This window comes from Oryctolagus cuniculus, chromosome 5, assembly GCF_964237555.1.
Source record: "Oryctolagus cuniculus chromosome 5, mOryCun1.1, whole genome shotgun sequence".
NCBI lineage: Eukaryota > Metazoa > Chordata > Mammalia > Lagomorpha > Leporidae > Oryctolagus > Oryctolagus cuniculus.
In genome coordinates, this window is record NC_091436.1 from 162149063 (window position 1) to 162172508 (window position 23446).

At 38.4% G+C, this 23446-nt stretch overlaps 1 protein-coding gene and 1 long non-coding RNA gene across 11 annotated transcripts in view; both read left to right on the forward strand.

The window, feature by feature from the left end:
* SLC35B3 (solute carrier family 35 member B3) overlaps window positions 1–23446 on the forward strand; it is a 62876-nt gene that overhangs the window by 9674 nt on the left and 29756 nt on the right. For 6 of the 10 annotated variants that reach the window (XM_051855138.2, XM_051855137.2, XM_051855135.2 and 3 more), the window contains exons 3-10: window positions 3972–4093; window positions 8472–8626; window positions 9933–10040; window positions 14340–14437; window positions 16725–16817; window positions 17221–17332; window positions 18337–18406; window positions 19867–20491. In XM_051855138.2, the coding sequence (XP_051711098.2) occupies window positions 3972–4093; window positions 8472–8626; window positions 9933–10040; window positions 14340–14437; window positions 16725–16817; window positions 17221–17332; window positions 18337–18406; window positions 19867–20017 (909 nt within the window). In that variant the 3' untranslated portion in view covers window positions 20018–20491. Of the gene's footprint in view, window positions 1–3971; window positions 4094–8471; window positions 8627–9932; window positions 10041–14339; window positions 14438–16179; window positions 16293–16431; window positions 16458–16724; window positions 16818–17220; window positions 17333–18336; window positions 18407–19866; window positions 20492–23446 lie in introns of those variants that run through there. The other 4 variants (XR_011388814.1, XR_011388815.1, XR_011388816.1 and 1 more) reach the window with 2 other exon arrangements.
* LOC138849720 (uncharacterized) lies at window positions 4100–7738 on the forward strand. Its single transcript, XR_011388820.1, has 2 exons — window positions 4100–5060; window positions 5102–7738. It is a non-coding gene; the product is annotated as an uncharacterized lncRNA (long non-coding RNA).

Below are 23446 nucleotides of genomic sequence, written 5' to 3' on the forward strand. Positions count from 1 at the left end.
TTTTTTTTCTTAATTTTTTTGACAGGCATAGTGGACAGAGAGAGAGAGACAGAGAGAGAAAGGTCTTCCCTTGCTGTTGGTTCACCCTCCAATGGCCGCCGCGGCCAGCGCACTGCTGCTGATCTGATGGCAGGAGCCAGGTACTTATCCTGGCCTCCCATGGGGTGCAGGGCCCAAGTACTTGGGCCATCCTCCACTGCACTCCCTGGCCACAGCAGAGAGCTGGCCTGGAAGAGGGGCAACCGGGACAGAATCCAGTGCCCCGACCGGGACTAGAACCCGGTGTGCTGGCGCCACAAGGCGGAGGATTAGCCTAGTGAGCCCCGGTGCCTGCAGATATATTGAGTTTTAATATATGGTGTTTTTAAAAGAAAGAATGATTCAAATACTTATCAGTATCTTGAAACATACTTTACAAAAAAAATTCATAGCACAGTTTACTGTTATTTCTTAGAGCTCACTAATAAAAGATCATTTTTGCAAATATTTTGTGTTTTTCCACTGTTATCTCTTTAATCCTAAAAATTTGAATCATTCTGTTGTGTTTTTGTTTTGGTTTGGTTTTTTTTTTTTTTTGAAGCACCAATTGTATTCTCTTTCTTGTTGGTTTTCTCGTCTAAATAACTTTGCCAGAATCTTAGTTTTCTCTCATTTTTGCTTGTTGGAAACATTCCTAAATTGCAACAGTTTATTTCCTGTTTTTTTTATATTTTTAGATAGTTGCATCCATTCAGCCAGCGGTGAATTCCTGACCATCAAAGACGTGGGCTGGATGGATGAGGATCCAGGATAGTATAAGCAAGAATATTTGTGTGAAGGCAGTTTTATAAATGGCCATTTAAATTGTAATTATTTGTAGCCCTTAGTGATTGTACTTTTTTATGCATAATGTAAGTGAGCTTTTGTAATTCAAGAAAAGGAAAGCCATGTAGTTTCTTAAAACATAGATAATATTTCTGCTATTCTTTAGTACTGTTAAGTTAGGGTTATCTTAGAAATCATTGTACTCTTTTTCATTGTCTTATAGAGAAAATATAAAGACAAATGTAAGTGGAGAAGACGGAATTGTGACCTTTTTTTAAAAAAAGATTTATTTATTTGAAAGAGCAACAGGCTTGGGGGCAGTAGAGAGAGGGAATCTTCCATCCACTGGCCAAACGGAAGCCAGGAGTCAGGAACTCACCAGGTCTCCCACATGGATGGCAATACTTTGGCCCCTTCCATCGCCTTCTCAGGCATTTTAGCAGAGAGCGGATGGAAGGCGGAGCATCTGGGACTCCTGGCACTCTCACGTGGATGCCAGCTTTGCAGATGGTGGCGTGACCTACTGCACCACGATGCTGGCCCCGGAACTTTGTTTTTCAGTTAGCTTACAAGAATGTTATCAAGAGTATTAATGTAAAACAAAACCATGAATTAAAAAACTTAAACTGATTTCCCACTATAAGGTGATAGAAAACCGTGATAGCACGAAACAATTAAAAATATAGGCCGGCGCTGCAGCTCACTAGACTAATCCTCCGCTTGTGGTGCCGGTACCCCACGTTCTAGTCCCTGCTGGGGCGCTGGATTCTGTCCCGGTTGCTTCTCTTCCAGTCCAGCTCTCTGCTGTGGCCTGGGAAGGCAGTGGAGGATGGCCCAAGTGCTTGGGCCCTGCACCCGCATGGGAGACCAGGAGGGCACCTGGCTCCTGGCTTCGGATCAGCACAGCATGCCAGCTGTAGCAGCCATTTGGGGGGTGAACCAACGGAAGGAAGACCTTTCCCTCTGTCTCTCTCTCTCTTACTGTCTAACTCTGCCTGTCCAAAAACATTTTTTAAAAAAATTAAAAATATAAATTTGAATTTCTTGCTGAGAAATATCTTTTTTCTAAAGCACACCACTGTTACCAAATAATTTGAGAACAAAGTTAATTATTGCAAAGACAGGTGATTTGGAAATTCACCACAGGGCTAACATCATGGTATAGTGGCTTAAGCTGCCACTTGCGATGTCAGCATCCCACATGGAATGGGGACCATTCAGGTCCCGTTTGGCTGCTTCACTTCCCGTCTAGCCCCGTGCTAATGCTCTTGGGAAAGCAGCAGCAGGTGGTATAGGTGCTCCCACCCATTTGGGAGATCTAGAGGAAGTTCCCAGCTCGTGGGTTCAATCTGGCCCAGCCCTGGCCATTGGAGAGTGACCAGTGTATGGAAGGTCAATCTCTCTCTAACTCTGCCTTTCATAGAAATAAAATAAATTTTAAAAACAATTTACCCTATAAATTTCATTAAATATTTTCTATTCGGTAATCAGATAGTTTAATTTGTAAGTGCACAGTTTTCTTTTTTAATTACATAAACCACTGTTAACTATATTTGCAACTTTACCACCTTCACTTGTGAAAACTGGCATTGCTAATGACAATTGCATATCAAAATAGTTCAGTGAAAATGGTGGGTTTGTTAAAAAACACGATGGAAAGTTTGGTTTATTCAATTCAAATTAAACCAAATAAGTTAGAATACTTGTTAACAGCTTAAGAATGATTTATTAATAATAAATGTAAATGTTATATTTAGGCAAATTCACCATTCCCTCCACAGGGAGTAATTTTGAAAAATAACATTATCAATATGAGCCATGTTCCTGCAGAAAAACAGGCCTAAAGTGATACTTTTTTTTCCTAATTTTTAAAAATTTTACTTCATGTATTTATTTGAGAGGGAGAGAGACTCCATAGGACTGGGCTGGGCAGAAGCCAGCAGCTGGAAACTCACTCCAGGTCTCCCATAGGTGAGGAGTTCGTGTAACCAGCAGGAGCCCAACTGCTTGAGCCATTGACTGCTGCTCCCAGGGTCTGCAGTTCATGAGGTTAGGAGCTGGAGCTGGGTGTCAAACCAGGTATGCAGTACGTTAAGTGCATGAACGTGTCTCCATCGCTAGGCCAAAGGCCTCACCCAATAGTTGACTTCTAATGGAATATGTTTTTTTAAGATTATTTATTTATTTATTTGAAAGTCAGAGTTACACAGAGAAGGAGAGACAGAGAGATCTTCCATCATCCACTGGTTCACTGCCCAGTTGGCTGCAACAGCCAGGAGCTGTACTGATCCGAAGCCAGGAGCTTATTCCAGGTCTCCCATGTGAATAAAGAGGCTCAAGGACTTGGGCCGTCTTCTACTGCTTTCCCAGGCCACAGCAGAGCTGGATTGGAAGTGGAGCAGCCGGGACTCGAACCGGCACCCATATGTGATGCCAGCACTGCAGGCGGTGGCTTTACCTACTATGCCATAGCGCCGGCCCCTGAAATATGAGTTTTATATAGTAAATTAGTTCTTGGGTCAGACAGCTTTCTCATTGTTTTACTATGCTTTAATAATTTGGTCTTTTTGAGGGGGCTGGCGCTGTGGCGTAGCGGGTAAAGCCACCACCTGCAGTGCCGGCATCCCATATGGGCGCCTGTTCAAGACCCGGCTGCTCCACTTCCAATCCAGCTCTCTGCTGTGGCCTGGGAAAGCAATAGAAGATGGCCCAAGTCCTTGGGCCCCTGCACCCGCCTGGGAGACCTGGATAAGCTCCTGACTCCTGGCTTCGGATCAGCACAGCTCCAGCAGTTGGCAGCCATCTGGGGAGTGAACCAGCAGATGGAAGAATCTCTCTCTCTCTCTCTTTCCTTCTCTGTGTAACTGACTTTCAAGTAAAATAAATAAATCTTTAAAAAACAATAATTTTGGCCTTTTTTTTTAGAAAATGAAGCATCAGATAGTATTTCTTCATAATTACTTTTTTTTTTCCTGCTGTCCTCATACTGTGAGTTCTTTGGGCTTCTATCCTAATTTAACTATGAGAAGCCATGTGATCCGGTTTTTGTTTTCTTTTTGGTTGAGTATGAGATTCAGTTTCTTTTAAAACAGTGTATTTGTAAAAATTTATTGTGAGGAAATTAGTCTTCTACCCTGAGCTTAACATTATTCATGTGTCTTTGACAGGAATTAATATTTTCAGTGGAAGGTTTCAAGTCCTATGGCTGGTACCTTACTTTAGTGCAGTTTGCATTTTACTCCATATTTGGCCTAATAGAGCTTCAGCTTACTCAGGACAAACGGAGAAGGTATGTGTTTTGTTGTTTCCACATTTTTGACAGTAACTTCATTAGTATTATTTGAATTTGTCAGTGGTGGACATAATGAATATGCATGAAATCTACATTTCCTATAAACACAACAGATGTAACAGCCACCAGTGTTTTTCAGTATAACCAGCTTACCAAAAATATTAAATATGCTGTATCATTTACTTGTACACTGAATAAAATGACATCTTGTTTTAAGTATAATGTTACAAAATAAAAATGACAACTTGGGCTCTTAGTATTCAGAAACTATATATTTTTATAAATTTCCTTGAAATAGACATGATTACTGATAAAAATTTACAGCACAACTGACATGAAAGTAATGTAACAAATTATAAATATTTTTTTTATAGTATCTTTAAAATGTAAAGATGTTTTGTTTTGTGGAATACGTTGTCACCAACATTGTCCTGTAATATCTAGTTGCCAGTGTATTCTTAAACAGAAGGGGAACATATTTTTCATCATTTTATCAAAATCAAAAGAATTCATTTAATAGTATCTTTTAATAATCATCTCAATTTGAGAAAAATCTTGATATATTTTTGACATACAGAACAATAGTCAATAAAACAACGTAGTTAGGAATTTGAATATAAGATTTGATTGGTTAAATATAAGAATTATTGTTTTCATCATAACCTTATTTATATGTATTTCATGTGTGTTGGGCAGTTGAAATGTAATAAGAACTGTGGTACTGACATTTAATCTTCTTTGATGCAGATGTTTAATCCTTTAAATTTTACATAGCCCCCCTTTATTTTAATATGAATGATTTGGGGGGCCAGTGTTGTGGTACAGTGGGTAAAGCCACCATTTGCAGCATCAGCCTCCCACATTGCAGTGCCAGTTCCCATCCAGCTTCCTGCTCATGTGCCTGGGAAGGCACCAAATGGTGGCCCATTTTCTCGGGTTCCTGCTATCGACATGTGAGACCACGGTAGAGTTTCTGGCTCCTGGCCTTGGCCTGGCCTAGACCAGGCTGTTGCATTCATTTGGAAATTGAACCAGTGGATGGAAGATAACCTCTCTCTCTCTTTCCCTCCATGTCTGCCCTTTTTAATTAAGAAATCTTTTTTTAAAGTGGTTTTGAATTTTATATGAAAGTATATACAACTTTTTTTTTACTTTTCATTTTATTTGAAAGGCACACATACACACACACACACACACACACACACACAGAGACATGGAGAGATTTCATCCATTGGTTCACTCCCACAATGTCCACAACAGTCAGGGTTGGGCCAGGGCAAAGCCAGGAGTCTGAAACTCAATGCACGTCTCGCTCACGGGTGGCAGGGGCCCAAGTACTTGAGCCATCATCTGCAGCCTCCCAGGGTGCACAGTATCAGGAAGCTGGATCAGAAATAGAGGGCCCAGGATTCAGACCAGGCACTACAATATAGGTTGCAGGCTTCCCAAACTGTGTCTGAACCACTCTGTCAAGTGCCTGGCCATCCATCCCTTTTAATTTTCTTCATTTGTTTTCATTTTATTTAAAAAGCAGAGAGACAGAGTATAATCTAAAATGCTTGAATGTGTAATTTAGCTTTTTCATTGGTCTACTTTTGCCTCTTTATTGCCAATAAATTGTTGCCTTTTCTAAATGAAAAGTGGCATAAAGACGATACATCTCATGACTTGTTAAATTTCAAAAAGAAATGCATACCTATCAACTACCCAGGTAAAATGGGGAGTTGGCCTCCAGCCACATATTTCCCAACCTTTCACCATTACATAATTAAAATAGAATTATATGTATTAGATTTAAACATAAGTGAAAGAATTTGGGCAAAGAATTTCTGTTGTAATAAATGTAATTATGAATCGAAACCTTTTCTTTGTGGGGCACATTTTTTGAAAGTCTTTAAAGCTACATTACAATGAAAATACATCCATTCACGTATGTGTGTCTTAATCTCTGAATATATCCCCACTTCCAAATTTAGGTACTGCTGTTTAGACCTTTAATGAGCTAAGCTCTTCACTTCGCATTTGTTTTCTTCCTATGTTTATGTGAATACCATTGTACTGGGAGAAGAACAGAATTTAGAGTTAGAAAACATGGATTTGGGTCTTGGCACTGCCTCTCACTAGCTCTGTTAGGACCTCAGGGAAGTTTCTGAAACTTTCTCTTAGTTTTGAGTATGAAATGTATAAGGTGTGCTAAATAAAACACATTGTAAATTGTTTGACCTCCACATGCTACTTGTTTTTTGCCATAGATTGCCCTGTAACTTTAATACTTTGAGTTTTTAATTGGTTCTGGGGAGGTTTTTGTTTTAATAACATTATTTTTATAAATAACATTTTTAAAGAAGTAAGCAATTGAGATAGTAAATAAAATAGAAAGCTTGTGGATCCTAGAAGCAAACTGATGAAATCCAGCTTCTCCCACCAGTGAGAACACAGAGGCATCTAGGCAGAGGTTCCCGTGGAGTCAGGTAGCTGCCGCTCTCGAAGCTGGTGCTTCCTGAGTTTAGGCCCACAGAATTCCCAGCTGGTTTTCTTCCTGCCTGTACGATGCTGCTCTTCTAATGCCTTGTGATTTTTCTGACTTGAATGGTTTTATTTTCTGGCCATTGTTTTCTGCTTATCTTTGAGGAAATCTGGGGCTTGCCTCTAGGATGCTCTGCAGATGTGTTCTGTCCTCGTTCACTGATGGTAGCCCTCTGCGGGTCCAATCCCAGTCAGCAGGAAAAAGTGTTTCTGTACGTTGATGCATACTGGCCCGCCACATTATTTCACTGTTGACTCTTGGCGTTAGCACATATGTAGAAAAGGTTTAGAAATTAAAAAGCAAATGTAAATGATACATTTTCAGTAAGTTATTTTACCTTATAGCTGGTCATATAGGAGATGAAAGAATTTTGTTGCTTGATTAAAGTTCAGTACAAATCCCAGAAAAGAAATAACGTCTAAGTGTAAGATAAAGTTTGATAAAGCTCATGAAAAACTGTTATTAAAAAATGAATTTAGTGCAAAAAAATAAGTATATAGTTTTTCATAATATATTTCTTCCACATACTTATTGAAGACCCCTAATATGCATAATTTCAAAAACTTGTTGCCCCAAAATAAACATAACTTAATTGCATTTCCACCAACTTTTTGGAGTAACCTCATATGTAGCATTATCAAATTACTAGTTTGATAATGGCAGTAGTGTTCCATTGTGTTTATCACACTAATGCACAACATTATATTAGGCCATTATTCCATGTAAGCATGTGTTCACATATGGCTCAAATTTCTAAGGATGCCAAATTTAAGAACCTCTACTAGGAAATCCATATAGAGGCAATGTTAAAAGATTTGAGATCACAAAGAGAGAGATACCTCATTTTAAGGTTGAATATTGCAATATTTTATAGGATACAGACTTGTGAAATATTATGGGTATGGAAATCACGTCTAGAGTTGCAGACCATATGCATTTTTTTTTTTTTTTTTTTGGGAGCAATTCTGCTCAGGTCATTCTAGCAGAATAGGTAGAAGTATTTTTCCTAATGCTAGATGAAAATGTTAAGACTTAGAACAATAAGTGAGAATTTAAAAATTCACCTTAAAACTTAGTTAAGGTGCCTTTTACCATTAGAGAGCCAAATATTTTTTTTATTTTTTTTATTTTTTTGACAGGCAGAGTGGACAGTGAGAGAGAGAGACAGAGAGAAAGGTCTTCCTTTGCCGTTGGTTCACCCTCCAATGGCCGCCGCGGCTGGTGCGCTGCGGCCGGCGCACCGCGCTGATCCGATGGCAGGAGCCAGGAGCCAGGTGCTTTTCCTGGTCTCCCATGGGGTGCAGGGCCCAAGCACCTGGGCCATCCTCCACTGCACTCCCTGGCCACAGCAGAGGGCTGGCCTGGAAGAGGGGCAACCGGGACAGAATCCGGCGCCCCGACCGGGACTAGAACCCGGTGTGCCGGCGCCGCTAGGCGGAGGATTAGCCTAGTGAGCCGCGGCGCCGGCCCAAGAGCCAAATATTTTTTAAAATAAATGCTTTTTTTCTGAATTCAGCCCAAATGGTTTTTCATCTGTAGTTAGAACTGTTAAAAAAAATTATCAACATTTATACCTCCAGTAACAATCAAAGTGTAACTATCTCTTAATACACCACTTTTCACATAGTTGAAAGTTCTCATTTATGTAAGCTGTTCTTTTTATCTACCTTCTTTTATACAAGTAAACAGTGATACAGCCTTCAGGATAGAGATATTTTTACTGGTATTTCCAGATTTCCTAACCAGAAATTAGAAAAGTAAGTAGTCATTTACACATTGTGAACACACTATCTTACAGTAGTATGAATTGGGTCCCAAAATGAAGGTTCTAAAAATTGTCTTTTACAGAATACCAGGAAAAACCTACATGATAATAGCTTTTCTAACTGTGGGTACTATGGGGTTATCAAACACTTCCTTGGGCTACCTGAATTATCCTACCCAAGTCATCTTCAAGTGCTGCAAATTGATTCCTGTTATGCTAGGAGGAGTTTTTATTCAAGGTATAGTAATAATATATTTTCATACTGTTTGAAACTAGTAGGATATGTTATAACATCTAGCATTAGGAAAAACATTAAACTTCTGTTAATATATTTAATAGCAGTCTAGAAATTGTAACAATTCTGAGTGATAGTTTACAAATAACATATTATAAAAGCACTGATATTTCTCTGGTATTCCTTAGTACTTGAAATCAACAACTTGAATTTGGGAAAAAGAAGAAAGTTTTTTGGGTTTTTTTTTTTTCCTCTTTTTTTTTTCCTTTGAGAATTACTGCTTTTTCATCAATATTATATTTACATTTTCAAAAATACCTGGAAAGTTTTCATCTCTTCCATTCTATTCTTCAGAACCCCACATTCTCTCCACTGTACATTGGTCAGTTCTCAAAGTAAAACTTATTCTGGGCAGAACTGCTTTTGTAACTAACCCTGCTGGCTTATTGATCTCTTAGGCCCAGATAAGGGACAAGATGTGCAGAAGAGGAGGCAAGGGTAGCATAACTGTCATGAGGAATATTCATATTTTCATAGTAGAGTGTTTTGTGTCACTGAAGTTCTTACACAGCCTGATTGTATTGTATGTATCAGATGCCTTCCCAGAAACCCTTTGCATGTTAAATGAGAATGTAATGTCAACAGCTTCACTTATCACTTCAGGGGAACTGTCCTCCCTCTACCCCTATTAAAAATCCCAGTTAACTTCCTAGCGGACTTTGGACACATGATACAAGGGGGCTTCAAAAAGTTTGTGAGGAAATGGAATTAAAAGATACTCTCTGCTTTCCATTAACTCTTGACCCCTCTCCCCTTTGTATTTATTTATAATATTTACAAAGAGTTCCACTGTATTTTAGTTTTTAAATATGGATATAATATAATGAGCTAGTTCTCACCTACCTAGAATTATCCCATTACATTGTCTTTAAACAGTAAAATAGCAAGTTTATTACCCTGGTTATGTTATAACCTTAAAAACTACAAGAAAATAAATGTTATATTTAAAGTAAAAAGGCACTAGTTTCAATGAAATTTTTAAATAATTGTGTTATCAATTTTCATTGAAAAAACTCATTATTGTAACATAAAATAGGGTCATTTTTTAACTTATAAAGACACGTTGGTACCCACTATCTTCGGAACTGCCCTTCAGTGACTATCTGAGGCGTTGACCTGAGGGTTCTTCTCATAATTTTGGCATTGGATGGAAAAAAAAAATCAGATCCCTTCGTGCTTGGGTAAACGGATCTGCCACTGGCCTGGTGGGCGCTTGCATAATGAGGCAGAGTTCTGTCTGTCCCTGCAGGGAAGCGCTACAACGTTGCAGATGTGTCGGCTGCAGTGTGTATGAGCCTTGGCCTCGTCTGGTTCACCCTGGCTGACAGCACAATTGCCCCAAATTTCAACCTAACAGGTAAGGCAGTTCTGTTCCTATTACATAGGTATTTTAGTTTCAGCCAGAAGTTTTGAAATTGCATGAGAATTTTAAATGGTGTAATTGTCATATCTAATAAAAGGCTTTGGACCTTTTCATATAACATGTAAAATATCACAACTCTGGAAATAATAATTTGTTAGTGTTCTTGTACTTTGACCTGACAGGAAGGTGTTTGCTCCGTGAAAATCCGTAATTTTCTAGTAGATGATATATAGATCTTTAATCAGCTGAATGGGGCATAAATCCTAATAATTTTCTTCTCATTTAAAAAAAAACTCTGAAATTTTCACATCTATTTGTCATTGTTTTAGCTAAAGCAGGAAAGATATGCTGTACTTTAAAAATAAACTTCTTATTCTGTGAATTATTAAGCCTATTTAATGTAATTTTAAAATATGTTATCTTAAAAACTAAAAAAGAGAAAGGGGGAAGGGAGGGGGAAGGGAATTTAAAAAAGAAACTGGAGAATGTAAATGCAGACAGAGTATTCAGGTCTTCCACTGTAAACAAGTTTTCCTCATAGTGCATTTTTTAAATTTTGTTAATTAAATTTATATTATCAAAAGCAGAATAGGTATAACAGTGTATTTAGAAATAAATAAGAATTTTTAAAAATAAGTATTAGAATCCTATTTTTACTCTAAAGGCCTTTCAAAGAAATTATCTAGTGTCCTTTAAGTATGGTTATTCTTGAATTATTCAAATTTTACCAATAAGACTAATTTAGTGGTAGCAGTTTTAGAGAAGGAACAGAAATTGTCCTAACTTGACAAAAATAGTGTTTAGAGATGTAAGTCTTCAAAGAAACATAAGTGAACAACAAAATAATAAAAGTAGTCTTGGCAACTGTAATTATTTGTAAGGAAAAAAACTATTATGTAATGAGAAAAAACACAGCTTCACTGCCCTTCCTAAGAATCAAAATGTCAGGCCGGCGCCGCGGCTCACTAGGCTAATCCTCCGCCTTGCGGCGCCGGCACACCGGGTTCTAGTCCCGGTCGGGGCGCCGGATTCTGTCCCGGTTGCCCCTCTTCCAGGCCAGCTCTCTGCTGTGGCCAGGGAGTGCAGTGGAGGATGGCCCAGGTGCTTGGGCCCTGCACCCCATGGGAGACCAGGAAAAGCACCTGGCTCCTGGCTCCTGCCATCGGATCAGCGCGGTGCGCCGGCCGCAGCGCGCCAGCCGCGGCGGCCATTGGAGGGTGAACCAACGGCAAAGGAAGACCTTTCTCTCTGTCTCTCTCTCTCACAATCCACTCTGCCTGTCAAAAAAAAAAAAAAAAAAAGAATCAAAATGTCTTCTCAGTTGTCAGTCTTCCTTATTAACTGGCTAAGCAGGTCGAGTTAATGGGGAATGTAGAGTTCTGCCTCTTGGAGCAGCTATCTAACAAGCACAAGATTCCGGTAGAACCTGCTACACCTGTGCTTTCCACGTGGCTGCACGCACGCCCTGCCTGGTTTTAAAGAAAGCCTGTAGTTACAGATGTTTTTAACCAGGCTGAAGTTTTTGAGGAACCTTTTATTTTCACATGGCAGAGACTAAACAGAAGTTATTCTTGAAAACAGAACTCACTCTTCTGCTTAGGAAAAGGCAGTTTTAGAGAAGGAACAGAAATTGCAGTGAGAGATACAACTTTGACTTTCCGTCTGAATTACATGGAAATACAACATTGGATAAATTCCCAGACCCTTTTGTGCTTCATCCTTGAAAAAGAAATAATGGGGGCCAGCATTGTGGTGTAGTGGGTAAAGCTGCCCCTGTGATGCGGGCATCCCATGTGGGCACCGGTTCATGTTCCGGCTGCTCCACTTCTGATGCAGCTTCCTGCTAATGTCCTGGAAAAGGCAGCAGAAGATGGCCCAAGTGTTTGGGCTCCTGCCATCCATGTGGGAGACACGGAGAAGCTCCTGGCTCCTGGCTTCCATCTGGCTCAGCCCTGATCGTTGTGGCTTCTGGAAAGTGAACCAGCAATAGAAACTCACTCTCTCTGTCTCTCCCTCTCTCTCTCTAACTCTGACTTTAAAAATAAATAAATAATTCTGTTTTAAAAAAGATAAGGAGGGGCCAGTGCTGTGGCATAGCAAGTAAAGCCACTGTCTGCAGTGCCAGCATTCCATATGGGTGCCCATTCGAGACCTGGCTGCTCCACTTCTGATCCAGCTCTCTGCTATGGCTTGGGAAAGCAGTAGAGGATGGCTCAAGTCCTTGGGCCCTGCACCAGCATGGGAAACCTGGAAGAAGCTCCTGGCTTCAGATTGGCACCGCTGCAGCCATTGTGGCCATATGGGGAATGAACCAGTGTATAGAAGACTCTCTCTCTGCCTCTCTGTAACTCTGCCTTTCAAATAAATAAATCTTCAAAAAGAAAAAAAAAAAGATAATAACTGCCTCATCCAAAGATACTGGGAAGGAAGAATGAGATGATGGAATAGTGGATATGAAATCACCTGTACCTGACAGCAGTGGAGTGCTGACAGTGACAAAGAGGGACTGGGATGGTTCCAGTGTTTCTAGAATTTCACTGTAACCTATGGTAACCTTTGCTGAGTTCCATGGACATATTTTTAAAGAGAATTAGAACCAACCATAGTTACTCATGAAGAATAATTGATGACCACTTATGTCTAATAGATGTAATAGATGTCTGATCTTTTAGAGTATGTTTGTTTTTTGTTTGTTTGTTTGTTTTTTGACAGGCAGAGTGGACAGTGAGAGAGAGAGAGAGAAAGGTCTTCCTTTTGCCGTTGGTTCACCCTCCAGTGGCCGCCACGGCTGGTGCACTGCAGCTGGCGCATGTGCTAGTGCCGGCCGCAGCAGCCATTGGAGGGTGAACCAACTGCAAAGGAAGACCTTTCTCTCTGTCTCTCTCTCTCTCTCACTGTCCACTCTGCCTGTCAAAAAAAAAAAAAATGGTTATTTAAGATAGGTATAAATAAATCTTTGTGTAAAGTTTGTACATAAATTTACTTGCTCAACTGTGCCTTTAAAATACTCCCCTAAGCATATGAATAAGATTGTTGACATTACTTGGAACATGTTTGGACTGCCTTTGAATGGCTTCTGAGGAGTTAGGACTTGAATAAGTATGAATACTTGAAAAATCTTAATTGAGGTACATACACGTGTACATTTCTCCCCTAAACCTTATACAACAACAACAACAAAAAAGAACTTAAGTAAACTCCATCAGACTCCGAGGTGTAACTTAGACTGCTCTTTCCTCTTTTAGTTAATAACCTGCTCCTCACATACATGTGCACATTTGTACACTTCCCGGGAAGGAGTTGACTTGCCGATTTATTTCTGCCTGCTGTACTTGATACTGTAATTGTGAAATAACAATATATGTAAACTATTCAAAAATGAATGTGAAAAGAGAATTGTTTATCTGGAATCTAAATTGAAACAATTTAGTTGACAAGCCAGTCACTGCTGAATGAGGTGTGGGTCAGAGAACTGTATAGATAGGAAGGGCTCATAAAAATATGAAAGGATCCCTTTATTTCAGAAGTTCTTACGTTTGGGATGCACTTTTACACAGAAATGACTTGGAAGTCAGAGAGAATATATAGTATGGAGTATTGTTCATATCAGTATAGAATTCTAGTCAGGACCTATTCTTAAAGAAGAAATCTTGAGAACTGTATGCTTGCTTATGGCTTTTAAATAAATGTTTTAGTTTTACATGTTAAGTACCACTTACCTGAAATGCTTGGAACCAGAAGTGTTTCACATAATGGATGATCTTGAGAACAGGACCCAAGTCTCCACATAGAATCCCCTTCTGTTCCATGCACACCGTATGCACGTTGTGTGCAGTTAATTTTATGTAGTATTTTTAGTGTGTCTGTATTTGAATTGTGACCTGTCACATGAGGTCAGATTTGGAATTTTCTGCTTGTGGCACCATTTTGGGGCTCAGAGTTTTCAATTTCAGAACAGTTACTCAAGTAGATCTTCAAATCTTCAAGGTGTTCTCTGATTTAATAAAGTCTTTCAAGCATATAATCTTGTATAAAAGCAGAACAGTTATTTAACATGATATTGAAACAGTAATGGTGATAAGCATTAACTGTTAGTGTAGATTGCTTTTTTTTGTCTTAATATTGTCAATGTGCTTGTTAAAACTGGCTGTAGATGAGAATATTCATTTAGCGTTATGGAGCAAATATGGTTGAAAATCTGCTTTTGCTTTCTATCAATTAAGTTTCTGATAAAACTTGCTGTAGTCCATATGTTTAATAAAGAGTTGTTTTTTTTTTTTATACTTCTTGAAGGTGTGATGCTTATCTCCCTGGCACTGTGTGCAGATGCTGTCATCGGAAATGTTCAAGAGAAAGCGATGAAGCTGCACAATGCCTCTAATTCTGAAATGGTAAACATTCTAGTGTTTTCCTTCACATCAGACAAACTAAACAGCGGTGATACACCTCAGATAGTTTGTCATCATTATTTGCATGAAAAAACAATCACTGTTATTGCTGACAGCTTATTATATATTTGATACACTTTTCCCCTGTTGGCTTATAGAAGTTTTTAGTATTTTTAAAAAATTCTTTGTTATGTCATTTCCTGCTTCTTTGTATTTGATGTTATTTTTCCTGTAGAAGTTTGTGATTTTTATGTGATTCAATTTATCTTTTCCTTTATGGCTTCTGGCTATGTGTCATGGTTGAAAGGACTTCTCCAACTCTTTTTAAGATTTAAAAAAAAAATTATCCCTATTGCTTACTTGTTTTATGATTTACTTTTGTATTAAATTCTTGGCCCAATCTAAAGATTCTAAAAATGTGTTTTCTTCCATATGGCTACTCATTTGTCCTAAAACCATTTATTAAATAACCCCCTTTTCCAAATAATTTTAAATGCCTTCACCATATTTACATTCTAATACAGGATTCAGGGTTCTATTCTTGTGAGTTTACTTTTCACCTGTACCTTAAAGGCAGCAACTTGATCTTGCATGGGCCATGTTTAGCACTAGCCACCAGTACTGCTTCTCTTTTTCAGATTATTGCTGTCAGTAGTTATTCTTGGGTGTTCGTATCCACAAATAAACTAGAAATCCCTTTGATAATGTGCTTGATATGGCATTAAATTATAAATTAATTAATTCAGGGAGAATGGCATCTTTACACTTGGTTGTTTGAGTCCAATAATGAGGTATGATTTTCCTTTTGTTCAAGTGACATTTTTTAATGTCTGTTAGAATGTTTAAGTTTTCTTCTATAAATCCAGCACATTTTTCCTTATGTTAGGTGCTTCATCTTTTTAATTTTAATGTAAATGATGTCTCTTCTTTTTCAGTTCATCTTCTAACTGGTTTTTATTTGTATATAGGAAAGTTGTGTGTGTGTGTGTCTAGGTGTTTACTTTATCACCAGTCACCTGGCTGGACAATAAAGCATACTGAATTAACCATATATGAATGTAGGACTGTTAAAGATAGGCATGTAGGACTATTCTTGCCTATTACTTTTTTTTTTTTTTTTTTTTTTTGACAGGCAGAGTGGACAGTGAGAGAGAGAGACAGAGAGAAAGGTCTTCCTTTGCCACTGGTTCACCCTCCAATGGCCGCCGCAGCCGGCGCACCGCGCTGATCCGATGGCAGGAGCCAGTTGCTTCTCCTGGTCTCCCATGGGGTGCAGGGCCCAAGCACTTGGGCCATCCTCCACTGCACTCCCTGGCCACAGCAGAGAGCTGGCCTGGAAGAGGGGCAGCCGGGACTAGAACCCGGTGTGCCAGCGCCGCAAGGCGGAGGATTAGCCTAGTGAGCCGCGGCGCCGGCCACCTATTACTTTTAAGTACTTTAAACTTGGTCAGGAATTTCTTGATTATAATTAGTCTTTCTAGATAAGGTAATAATGGCCTGAGGGAAACCAAGGAAGTAGTTAGAAAGCTAATATAATACAGAGGTTAAGATAGTAGAATCTAGAATGATAGCCTCAGTCCACAGCATAGCATCCCTAATTCTTACTTGGAGAAAACTACTTAATGTCTCTTAAGTCTTGGTTTCTTCATATGGATATTGGGCGACTTAAGAGTCCCCATCTGATAGACTGTGAGAAGTAAATGGAGTGATCCATACAAAGCAGTAACAGAGTATCTGACACACAGCAGGTTTCAAAGTTTGCTGCTACTGCTGCTGAATCCTTCTATGGGAGGGTAAAAGACTGGGAGAAAAATGTTAGTAGGAAATACACCAATAAAGAATGCCCTGTACTGGTTAATTTCATTCTGTTTTAATGTCTTTTGCAAGCTTAATGTTTGTGGGTTGTTTTTTTTTTTTTTTCATGTCTTTTAAAATAGCTTTAAGGGTTTTTTTTTTATTTTGTTTATATATATTTTTAGAGCCCTGGCATTAAAATCTGGTTTGAATTCAGTAATTAAGCCAGGTAAGAAACAAATATTTATGTAAACATATATGAGAACATTAGAACTGCTATATTATTTGTAACGTTAAATAACATGAAGACCTAAACCATTAGAATCAACTATCATTTCCAGAAAGTTAAGCCATATTGAAATGATGATACCACTTTAAAAATGTTTTCTTTTGCAAACTTAACTAAATACATTCATTGAGCCATATCTCTGTAATCTTCTGTTTTCTACTTTTGGTTTGATAGTATTTTTTTCCACTTTGTTTTTATCTACTCTAGGTTTTGTATTCGTACTCAATCGGTTTTGTGTACATTTTATTGGGCTTGACATGCACTAGTGGATTAGGCCCTGCGGTAACATTTTGTTCAAAGGTAAGCACTAATGACATTTTTTAAATAACCTTCCATTAAAGTTTTCTCTATATTTCTGATTCCCCTTGTTCAAAAATAGCTATTACTGAAGCAATTTGGTAACTCATTTAATATAATATATGCAGATCAGATATTATTTAATATGATTGATATTTAAACTTATTTTATTCTTGCTGTACCCTATAAGTTCATTTTTAAGCTGTTCATGATGTAGAAATTGGAAATTTTTAATTTCATTATTGTTACATTAAGTCAAAACTAAATAAGAATCTTTGCTTGACTGCATTGTCAGATGGCTTATTATTGCTCAAGAGGTTGATTAAAATCCTGTAGTTCTGTTTCATTTGTAATACCTCAGGGTTTGTTTTGCATTTTTCTAACAGGCTTTTTTTATTTGTTGCAGAATCCAATTCAGACCTATGGTTATGCTTTTCTTTTTTCCCTCACCGGGTATTTTGGAATCTCCTTTGTTTTGGCTTTGATTAAAATTTTTGGTGCACTTCTCGCTGTAACAGGTAGGAGAGAGAGATTTACTTGCCTAAATTAGGAAATGACCTTTTACACTTTCTCTAATGCTGTTTCACAAAAACAAGGGCAGCATCTCTTCATTAAAAAAGAACATTACATATTTCACCCATTTATTCTTTGTTTAGGGTATTTCTTTAAAATTCTAAAGAAAATGATGCTTGATCTTAATTTCTTCTTTTGAAGGTGTAATTTTAAAAATAAATGTAAATGTTTGTCTAAATAATAACTTTTAGATTATTTAAGAACTTGCTGTAAAAGGATAAGGTAACACCTTCAAAGAAATACTACCTTTTTTGTACATTTAACTTACAACTGAAAATTCCACTTTTGTTGCATTTAAAGTATGACAGTAGAGCCTGGGGACGGGTAAGTCAAGGAAGCAGGTAAAACAGCCTCGTGGGATGCCAGCAGCTACTACAGATGTTGCTGTGGCTGGGGGTGGAGTGCTGCCAATGGAGATGCACGCAGGTTCTCTCCTCTGACTGGGACAAGGGAAGGATCTGCAGGCCTCGCAGCCATCTTCCAGCTGCAGTACTGTGCCTTCGAGGGAAACATTAACACAGATGTACAAAGAGGATTGTGAAAGTTACTTGTCTTACCCAGAGCTGGGCACTACTAAGATGTTAACATATCCTTGAAGTCACTGTTTTTGAAGGACAGCCACTGCCTTAGGAAAGCCTCTCTGTTCTGCCAAATTAAATCAGTCTCTCTAAGGTATGACTTAGAGACTCCATGACTCCATGGTACCCTGGCCTCTGTCTACTATTTATGACAGTTTACTTGTTCATTATTTACTGTCTAGTACCATGAGATGGAGTACTCCTTAGTTGCAGGAGCAACGACTTTGGTGATGGGTTGGTTTTCATTTTCCACTGTTTCCTTGTAACCTCGCATAGGTTCTGTCATAAAGTCGGCTAAAATATTTGTTGAATAAGTTTTTCCAAAATAGTATATAGTAGCATGTTGTAATGAGCATTTTTACTCCCTACAGTGACAACCGGAAGAAAAGCAATGACCATTGTACTTTCATTTATATTCTTCGCTAAACCCTTCACATTTCAGTAAGTATTTTTAATTCAAAAAGTTTCTCAATTTTTTTTTATGTTTTTTTTCTTTTTTTTCTTTTTTTTTTTTTTTGAAGATTTATTTATTCATTTGAAAGACAGAGTTATGGAAGAGAGATGAGAGGTCTTCCATCTACTGGTGCCTTCCCCAAATGGCCACAGTGGGCTGGGCTGGGCTGAAGCTAGGAGCCAGGACCTTCGTCCTGGTCTCCCACATGGGTGCAGGGGCCCAAGCACTTGAACCGTCGTCTGCTGCTTTCCCAGGTACATTAGCAGGGAGCTAGATTAGAAGTGGGGCAGCCAGGATTCAAACTGGCACTCCTATGATAGGGATGCTGGTGTTGCAGGGGGTGGCTTAACCTGCTGCTCCACAAAGCCAGCTCCAAAGTTTCTCAGTTTTTAAGATACTGTGTCTTACATTTCCTCTTAAACAGCTTCAAACTCAACTTTACTATTTTTTGCAATAAATGTATTAATTGTTATGTAGCTTCATGTGTATTTTTTTGATCTCTTTGATGTGCCTTCTGTTTCAGAAATGTTTATTATTCAGTATTTGGAATTTTTGGTTTTATATACTTAAGTTGCCTATCCAGATTCCATTGTGAGTAAGAGTAATGTGTATACTGTTGAGATTCATGGATCCCTCCTTACCTTACCTATGCCCTTGTAGTTCATGCTTGTAACAGTTATGAGTTTGTTTACTGCCCCCTTCCACAAAGGATTTGAGGTGGGAAGTATTCTGTAAGTTGTATCCTAGTGACTTACTTACTTTTGGCTTTTTGTGAAAGCATTTACTGGTATCTTTATTGTCTAGTGTGTATTTGAAATTAGCTTCTTTTAAACTTATGTTGGTCAATAATTGTGATGTTTCAAACCCAAAACCAGTATAAAAGTTTAAAGGTAACCATAAAATGTATTTCCATCACTATATTATAGATTATTATTTGTTGTCTATAAACTGATTTTTCTTCCTGAATGTGCTAGGTATACATGATTATATATATTTACAGTATAATTATGATGATTCCCTTACTTTCTCAGGGATATGTCCCTTTTTCTCCCTTTATATTCTTCCCAGCTTAGACAACTGTTAGGACCATTGCTTTGAATTCCCAAGATGGCCTTTGGTAGATTTATGTGGCCAGTGCTTTAAGTTTATTCATATGACTTTTGGTAAAGATTAGACTTGACTATGCTGTCATCTCCAGAGTTCAAATGAACTACATTTTGTATCATATTTTGTAAAATACCTTTTTGTTGTACATACTCAGTGTGAAAGAAAACAGAAAACCATCTAATCTAACAATACTATTTTTATTTTAATAATATCATTATAGGCTTCCATTAGCAAAATTTTCTTTTGTCAAGAATTTATTATGGACTGATCACCACAATTCTGTGGTAATAAGTTGTTGCTCTGTCAATTTTAATATTCTTTTCTTATTTATTTCTTTTAGGTATGTATGGTCTGGTTTGTTAGTTGTCCTTGGTATATTTCTCAATGTTTACAGCAAAAATATGGATAAAATAAGACTACCATCACTGTGTGATTTGATAAGCAAATCACTGGAAGGAAGAAAGTCAAGGACGTTGGCACAAACTGTATAGGCGGTGATTCATCCTATTTAACATAGAATGTGTAAGGGAGCAATCATGAATTAACTTTCCAAAAGGATTTTTTATAAAAACCACAGGATCTGAAGGCATTCTGTCTCTTTGTGGATGAATTCCATCCCAACTGGCTGTGGCTTCAGCTTTTCTGCAGAACCCTGTCGGACTGTTCGGCTTCTGAAGCAAACAAGAGAACTGCGGCCGGCACACCTTACAATAAAACGTCAGTTTGAAGGACTGTAATTCCTAGCAGGTTCCTGAGAGTTTCACTGGAAATGGACCATAGTGCAAGACTATCGGATATCATTATAACATATCGAAAAAGTTGATATGTAATAGCAGAATGTTGTGTCTTCATTCTCTTTCTGTGGTGGTGTTTAATTGATTCTCTGTTATAAGAGTAAACTGATGATTTAGAGACTGGAGAGAATAGCATTCATTACAAATAAAATGATTCTATGATTTTTTTAAGGAATGTTTTAGTAGTATTTTGTGATAGAGATAGAAGTGAAGATTAGAGTAAGACTTACAAACTTTAAAACAGATCTTTCTGTCATAATTTAAAAATATTTTTAGAGAAAAAAAATGCTTTAACCTTTCTGTGGGATATAGACAAGATAGTAAAGCAGTCATCGTCCTGCCTCATGTAAGTATGTGCCACAAGAAAAGTCCACTGCTGTTCATGATGAAGTACTAAAAAATAGTATTTTAGATTTTGTAATTGAAGACAAAGTAATCTATGTTTTAAATATTTTATTAAATATTAATAGCATTATCCAAGTTTTTCACATAAAAGTGAAAATTCAGAAGTGTGAAGGTGAAATAAGATAAATTTAAGTTACACAAGTAGATTTGGCAAGTTTGGATAGTATTTTATGGGTAGTTTGTGAACAACAGAAATTTATTCCTCACAGTTTTGGATGCTGGGAAGTCCAAGATAAAGGTGACAGTGGTTTTGGTGTCTGGTGAGGGCCGAATCTCTGGCTCATATTTTGACTCCACTGGCTGTGTTCTGACAGGGCAGAAGAGGTAACTGCCCTTTGGTCTGTTTTGTAAGGGCATTAAACCTTCCTAATTACTAACACCTTGGGAGTTAGGACTTCAATGTATGAATTTTGGGGAAGGACATAAACATTCAGACCATAGCAATATTGCTTCCATAGTTTGGCGTCTAAACTCCTAGATTTTGGTCCTAGCAGTGATTTTTGGAATTATTCCCACTGTATTGAAATGAAAATCCTGTTCATCTTCATTTTTCAGTATAAATAATGCTGGTTTAAAAATCTTAGCATCTGTGCTATTGGTGATAATATTTATATTTTATAACTATAATTACTTGAAATATTTAATCTCATTCTTAAAATTCCATTGTATTCTGATGGGTACTTTAATGCCTTCTCTGCATATATAGGTACAACAGAAGCCTGTGAAAATACATCATGAGGAATCCTGACTGTTTTCATATTTCCCATTTGATAAATTCTATTGATCTTTCCCCAAGAAGTAATCACTTTAAGTTTTCATATCATAAGAATGAAGCGATCTGAAAATATATACTGCCTTGACCTCTTAAGACAATAAGTTAATTCCACCAAATCCTTCATGAAAAATTATATTGACTTCAATGTCATTTGATATGCTCAAATGAATATTATCTCAGCAACTGAAATAAGTTCCAGTAAGAGAATTCAGAACATTCGCAGTTTTGTGTGAGGATGGAATGAGAGGTTGACAGTGTACAGCCCAGAGAGGGCCCTCACCAGAACCTGGCCTTGCTGGCACCAGGTCTTAGACTTCCAGTCTCCAGAACAATGACAAATAAATCTCTTGTCTAAGACACCAGTCTGCAGTACTTTGTTACGGCAGCCCAGACTGAAACAATGAGTGAGTGTTTTCCAAGTGTAATTAGTCTGTTTTTTATTACTTTAACTAAAATACCTGAGAGGAACTGCTTTGAAAAGAAGCACTACAGATTGAAGTTCCAGGATGAGGGAGCCTGTAGTCCAGTGTCCGTGGAGGCTGTGAATGGCGGGAGCAGAGGCAGGATCACATTGTGAGTCAGGAGGCAGAGAGAACCAAGGCCGAAGTTGAACTCATAAATCGAGAACCACCCTCTGAGAGCACACCCCCCACTTACCCAGAGATCTCCCCGTTGTCCCACTTCTCAGATGCATCAGAGGAGATCAAGTCTCCTCTGTTAATCCATCAGCCATTAAGACAGAGCTTTTTTTTTTTTTTTTTTTTTTTTTTTTTGCCCTAAATATTTATTTGAAAGGCAGAGAGAGAGATCCTCCATCGCTAGTTTACTTTCCAAATGGCTGCAACAGCCAGACTGGACCAATCTGAAGGCAGGAGCTTCTTCCGGGTTCACCACGTGGGTGCAGGGGCCCAACCACTTGGGCCATTTTTCACAGTGTTCCTAGGTACATTAGCGGGGAGCTAGATCGGAAGTGAAGCAGCCAGGACTTGAAAGATGCTGGTACCACAGCAATAGCCCAACCCATTGTGCCCCTTAGCTCCTTTTTCCTAGCTACTCTGTTGCCTCTATCAGTATTAACTACCAACCAGGAGATCTTGTTTTTAAAAAAATATCTCAATTCCCTAGTGTTGCTGTGAGGCTGAAGATTCAGCTGCAAGAAGCTTCGAGGTTTCGCTTAGGCTGCCACTGCCCTCAGTGGACCACTGCGGGAGGAGCAAGTTTGTAGCAGGTGTTTTCAATGTCAGGACATCTTAAAGTTTAAAGAAATTTTACCTAATTTTCTTCTCAGGCTTCCCATTCTGTGTGGTTTGACCTTATTATTCCTCTCATGGTCTCTTTTCAAACTGAAGAATAATCTTATGTTGGAGAGTTGCTGGTGTCTGTGAAAAGAGTTCTTTAGTTATTGTTGGTGTTTGAGAGTTAATATTCATTACTTTCTCCATAAATTTTTTTAAGATGTATTTATTTATTTGAAAGGCAGAGTTACACAGAGGCAGAGAGAGAGAGAGTCTTCCATCCCCTGGTTCACTCCCCAGATGGCTGCAACAGCTGGAGCTGGGCTGATCTCAAAGCCAGGAGCCAGCAGCTTCTTTCAGGCCTCCCAAGCGGGTGCAAGGGCAGAAGGACTTGGGCCATCTCCTGCTGCTTTCCCAGGCCATAGCAGAGAGCTGGATTGAAAGTGGAGCAGCCGGGTCTCAAACAGGTGCCCATATGGGATGCCGACACTGCAAGTGGCGGCTTTGCCCACTATGCCACGGCACCAGCTCCACTTAAATGTTACTTTTAAGAAATCTTCAATGAAAGTTAAGATAAACCTGTAATTCCCTCCCAGTCATGGTCTGTTGTTTTAATGTCATGGCATGTAGTTAGAATACTACTTATGCTATTTTGTAGTGACATTATGAAGAAAATGTTCACTTCAATGATTTCCTGCTGTTTCAGAATGA